Here is a 6,000-nt window from a genome sequence, read left to right on the forward strand (position 1 = left end):
CATGCAGGCTATGCAGCACGTGGCTGGGCCTACAACAGCTGTCGGCTCCACCGTAAATTACGTTTCTTTCTTTTTCTTTTCTCGTTCTCTTTTCTATTTTCTTCCTTGCCTAGATCCAGCAGGACCGGCGACTTGGTGAGAGCAGGGGCAGCATCGCGCTGGCTCGTGAAGCATGACTCCCCGAGGTGGGCGAGCCCCGCTGGAATCGGACAGTTGAGGAAGCGCCCTCCGCCGCGTCCAGCAGGGTGTGGTGGCCGGAGAAGGCCCATCGACAAAGGAGAAGTTTGTCTCCAAATTTTAGTCTAATTTTGTCTTTGATTTTTGTTTCTCAAAAGTTTGTTCCCAAAATTTTGTCTCCTAAATTTGTCTCCTAAATTTTTTGCTTCCAAACTTTCTGTTCTCCAAAAGTTATTTTTAAAATATTTTTGTCGCCCAAATTTGATCTTAAGTTTTTTCTTATAAAATTTTGTTCCCAAAATTTTTTTCTCCCACATTTATTTTTAAGTTTGATTTTCCCTTTTTTTCTCCGTATTTTTTTATGTGGAAAGTTTGTTTCAAATTTTTCTCAAACTTTTATTTTCCAATTTTCCCCCAAAATTTTTGTTGTGCTTTTCATTTCTAACTATAACATTTGTTTGCAATTTTTTTATCTTTCCAAAGTTTTGCTCCAACTTTTTTATTTTAGGATTTCTCTTTATATATTTTTCCCTGATTTTTTTTGTTTCAAATTTTTGACACCAATGCTTGTCTCCAAAAGTTTTTGCCCAGGTATTTTTGTGTTCTTCTCTCCCACAAATCTTGATTCCAATTTTTTGTGCAAAATGTGTTTCTGAAAATTTTGTTTCCTAATTTTTACTCCAATTTCTTTTTTCCATTTTTGGCGTTCATAATATTTTTGGACAAAAAATATTGATTCAAACTTTTGCTTTTCTCTTTTTTTTCTCGATTTTTTCTCTTTTTCACAAAGTTCTGTGTGTTTAATTTTTTTCTTGAATTTTTGCTCTGCCACAAATTTTGATTCCAATTTTTTATCCAAAATTTATTCGGAATATTTTTGGACAAAAAATTGATTCAAACTTTTACTTTATCTCTTTTTTTGATATAAATTTGTTTATAATTTGCATTATGTAAATTTTTTATACTTATCTAGTTATATTTATCAACTGGATCAATCGTCAGGAATATAATTGGACGAGCTTACCAAGCGTGGCGTGGGATTCCATCGGAACTAGATGAATCCATACACATTGTATATACCTGTAGAATAGTTCGGTGGGAACTAGCAGATTAATTTATGCACATGCATGTAGAATAGCTGGCATGCGGAAACCTGAAGATAATGGGACAGACCGACAGAGTGCTGTCATCATTTGCACGTAAATTTTCGAAAGAACGGAAGCCATGTGCCCCTGTCCGAAAATCGACCGCATGCATCTATGTTTACGGGCGACCGTAAAATAGCTGCGCCCGATTTTGCGGTTAGGCCCTCGCGCTAGCGGGATATCAGATCTCGCTTTTGGATGAGGTGCCGTGCGAGCGGCGAGGCCGAGGTGCTCTTTTCACGGGACCGAACATGGTTTTTCGCGGGTTCGGCCTTGTGCCCGATTGCAGCCTGATCCTTCGAGAACATCGAGGGCGGATCACCGCGTGTCGCAGCTCGATTCGGCAGCTTCCGTTCCGTTCCCCAGCTCGTTTCTGTTCTCGTTGGTGACAGTGCCATCCATTTTTTTTTTGCGAGAAGGTGCCAGTGCCATCCATTGTACGCGTTGTTGCGATTTTCAATTTTTGTACGATGTGCACGGAGAACAAGTTGCCAAATTGTGAAACAGAGAAGCTAAACAAAGCTGGTGACAAATTTTTCTGAACAAAACACATTGAATGGTACAAGACTACTAATAAGCAACTATATACACGGTAAATTGTAGGATAACATTTTTTGCGAAAAAGAACATAAACTGTAAGACTAACTAGTACTTCCTCTGCTTAATACAGCAGTGATGGGCAAGAGGGGGGAAAAAACTAAGCTAATACTTCCTCTGCTTGCTCTCGATTTCCCTGACGATGTGGGGGCAGGTCGCCCTGAGCCGGTCGAACCCGTCGGTTCCCTTGACGTGCTCCCACACGTGGTCCGGCGTGGCGTACTGGACGCAGGCGTCCTCGAGCAGGCGGAGGTCGTACCTGACCGCCGTGGACAAGATGTCCGCCACCGTGAAGGGCGTCACGAACGAGCACAGCCACTGCTCGCACCGGTGCTTGAGCCTCCCCACCCCGTACCTCTCCGCGGCGAAGAGCATGGCCTCCACCGCCTCGTCCGTCGGCTCCACGTAGCTCATGTCCGGCAGCTGGTCCGTGTACACCACGTGCAGCAGCGCCTCGAACGCCTGCGCCGTCATCTCCTCCTCCACGTTGACGTGCCGCCAGGGGTGCTTCTCCGGGTTGTCCGTGAGCTCCCGGACCTCCTCCCGGAACACCGGCGACCGCGCCGCGAGGATGCACGAGTGCGCGCGGAAGGTGGTGCCGCCGGCGGCGTACGTGATGTCCGAGCACTCCTGGCTGTTGAGGAGCCCCAGCAAGTCCGACGACCGGGTGTCCGGCGGCACGGCGATCGCCGGCGGCTCGGCGAGGAGCGGGGACGGCGGCTTCCCCTTGAACACGCCGAGCCTGCACCGGACGACCAGGCGGTCGTTCCTCATCTGCCGGGCGGACTGGAGCTCCGCCGCCGCGCGCTGGAAGCCGAGGTGCTCCGAGCTGCTCGCGCTGTTGTCGAACGCCCCCCTCACCTTGCCGGACTTGTGGTTGCCGGCCTCCGCAAAGTTGACCAGCTCGAACGCGAACTCCGCCGTCGTCTCCCACTCGCCGGACCTCCCGCGGGCGAGGAAGAAGGACACGCTGTCCTCGCTCCCTCTGTCGTGCCCGTTGGGGTACACCTTGATGTACCAGTTGCTGCCGCCGACGCGGAACTGGGCGGAGCGCACGCACTCGCCGCGCGCAAGCGACGCCTTCGTCTCCGAGAAGCGGTTGATCAGGAGCGTATGGGACCCGGTCACGACCTCCGGCGCGGCGGTGGACGTGGACGCCGCGTCCGTGTCGGCCGCGGAGTCCCCTGCAAAGCTTTCGATCAACGACTCATGTGTAGCGACCATATCGTCGGCGTCGTCACTCTTGGTCGTGCGCCTCCACGGGAACACCGATGGCGGCTTTGCCGTGGCGCCGATGGTCAGCGTGCACCTGACCGTGATGGAGTCGTCGTCGCAAACGCACGACGAGGCCTCCAGCTCCCGCCTCCGGGCGAGCTCGACGTAGCCCTGGCTGAACTCGCGGTCGCTCATCGACAGCGTCCTCCTCTTGGCGGTGGCGTCGTCGAAGACGGCGCTCTCGCCTTTGCTGTCCAGGATCTCGATCGTCAGCCCGGTGTTGTAGAAGCAGAAGGGCTCCGTGCGGCACTTGACGAAGACGGCGACGAAGTCCCGCGTGGCGGGGATGAAGCCCGCGGGGTAGAGCTTGATGCGCCACGAACGGCCATGGAAGTCGAAGGGCTTGGACCTCAGCGCCTGTCCCGGCCGCAGCTGCGCCGCCGACTTGGAGTAGTTTGAGAAGTTGCAGACTCGGGTCGTCGTCAGCGTCTTGATCGCGGGGCCGCGCGAGGACGCTGAAGAGTTTCTCGATGCCATTGTTGACGCCCGTGTCCCGTGTCTTGTGTCTTTGACGCCATTGGACATTGGTACATGTATATATTGTAAGGAAACTTGTTCATCCAGTACGCGAGTCAAGTTCTAGTCCATACCCATCATGAAACGTGGCATAGTTCAGATGCGATTTGAACTTGACACGAGCCATGCTCGACTCTGATCCGGCTCCATTTTTTTTGCTGAGAACAAAAAGAAAATATTTCTCTCAGCAGAAGTTTGTCGCTCTACCATAAGCCCCCTTTGGCCTTTGCATTGAATTAAAATGTAAATATGAATGTGTTTTCAAATACTAGTTTTTCTTTGTGGATACAACTTGCAAGTTATAATTGACACGTAATTCGCTGGAATCATCTGAGCACCGAGAAGGTAACCGATTGGAATTCATTTTCGCTGCGGCACCCTTAATTTATACCACTCGGATTCAAATTCAATTGTATATTTCTTTGTATTTTCGATTATGCATCCCGCCGCCGATTTCGCCGTTCCTCCCTAACTTCTTGCGAGATCTCGACGGAGAGATCCTCCGCGTGAGGCGTGTGTGATCAATCCAAACACATCTCTATAATAATTAATATAACTAGCCAGGGAACGAACCCTACTAGTACGTCAACCGATCCATGGGTTGCTGCCTGTCGGCGCCCGACGCCGGCGGCGGGCTGGACGACCTGGCCCCCGTGTCCGGCACCCACCAGTTCACGATCCGGCATTACAGCCAGACCAAAGGCATCGGCTCCGGCAACTCCATCCTCTCCCGCTACTTCACCGTCGACGGCCGCACGTGGTTCCTCCGGTTCTACCCCGACGGCTACACCCCCAACTCGGTGTTCGTCGCCTTCTACGTGCAGACGCTCTACAAGCCGTACTGCCACGCCGTCCGCGCCCGCTTCACCGTCCAGCTCCTCAAGCCCGACGGCACCGTCGCCTACTCGCGGCGCTCCGACCGGCCCTGCAGCTTCGACAGGCGCTGCAACAGCTGGGGCTTCCGCGTGTTCGTCACCCGCGAGGCCATCGAGGGCGCCGACCTGGGCGTCCTCTACGAGGACTCCATCTTGGTGCGCTGCACCGTGGAGGTCTTCAATAGCCGCCGGAAGGACCGCGGCGGCGGCGGCGGCGCCGATGACCGGGCCAGCAGCGCCGTCGCCGGCGTCGCGATGGCGCCCCACCAGTCGGACTTCGCGGCGAACGCCATGCGGTTCTTCAAGAGCGGCAGGGCGCCGTTCGACGTCAAGTTCACCGTGGGCGGCACGGTCTTCGAGGCGCACGGGCTGGTGGTCGCGGCGCAGTCCGAGTGGTTCGCGACGGCGCTCTACGGGCGCGGCGGGGAGGAGAGGTGGGCGGAGGCGGGCCTGCCGTGCGTGACCATCTCGGGCACGACCCCGGAGGCGTTCGAGGGCGTGCTCCACTACATCTACCACGACGACCTGCCGGAGGAGCTGATCAAGGCCAACGGCGAGGCCGGCATGACGCGGCAGCTGTTCGAGGCCGCAGACATGTTCCTCATCGAGAGGATGAAGGAGATGTGCGCGGCCCGGTTGCGCCGCTTCATCAAGGACGACACGGTGCGGGGCATCCTGGACCTGGCGCAGGCGCACTCCTGCAAGGAGCTCGAGCAGGCGTGCCACACTTTCTTGGGCCGCCGTAGGCCTTAATAGCGTACAAACACAAAAGCTCCAAGAGTTTTGTAGCTACATGTGTTTTGGTGCTAGCTAGTTTTATGTGTGTAACTTGTCATGTTAATAAGTTTTTGTGGTTGAATTTTTCGTAACGAACACATCTAATTCAATACTCATGATTGGTGGATTTTTTGCAATTTGATTTTCTTGTGGATAGCAGAGGTACGAAACTAGTCCGGGAGGGCCATCTTGGCCACGGATGCACAGAAAAATTTGTTCCAATCCACTCCAACGAATCCAAAACTCATGCTTCGTATGTTTTCAGCAGTTTTCGTTGCTGTCGGAGCATTGGTGCAAAACTTGTCCAAGGGAGCCGTTTCAGCCGCTCACCAAAAACGTGCTGTAAAATTTTTCGCAACGAATGCGCCAAACCCACTATGTTCGACCAAAAACTCAAGTTTAGTGGTTTTTGGCAGTTTTTACTGTAGATAGGAAGAGGTGCAAAACTCGACCGGGAGGGCCGTCCTAGATATTGATGCTCCAGAAAACTTGGAGTAAATTTTTTTCGCAACGTACGCACCCAATTCACTATGATGGTGCAATACGAGGATGTAGCTACCATATTGGCCCAGGAAACGAGTTCAACATGGCGATAAGTGTTGCGGCGGTTTTGAAGTCTAAAAGAAGAGATGAGGAAC

The 6,000-nt window shown here is 52.7% G+C and overlaps 1 protein-coding gene across 1 annotated transcript; it reads left to right on the forward strand.

Moving 5' to 3' along the window:
* The first annotated feature begins 4,306 nt into the window (after positions 1-4,306).
* Positions 4,307-5,338, forward strand: LOC120640374 (BTB/POZ and MATH domain-containing protein 1-like). Its single transcript, XM_039916204.1, has one exon. It carries the CDS (start codon positions 4,307-4,309, stop codon positions 5,336-5,338), a length of 1,032 nt encoding a protein of 343 aa, XP_039772138.1.
* The last annotated feature ends 662 nt before the right edge of the window (positions 5,339-6,000 follow it).

This window comes from Panicum virgatum, chromosome 7K (assembly GCF_016808335.1).
Source record: "Panicum virgatum strain AP13 chromosome 7K, P.virgatum_v5, whole genome shotgun sequence".
Lineage (NCBI taxonomy): Eukaryota > Viridiplantae > Streptophyta > Magnoliopsida > Poales > Poaceae > Panicum > Panicum virgatum.

Bases quoted from the DNA above. Each gene is read 5' to 3' on its own strand.
- LOC120640374 (XM_039916204.1), top strand. From the start codon at position 4,307: ATGGGTTGCTGCCTGTCGGCGCCCGACGCCGGCGGCGGGCTGGACGAC.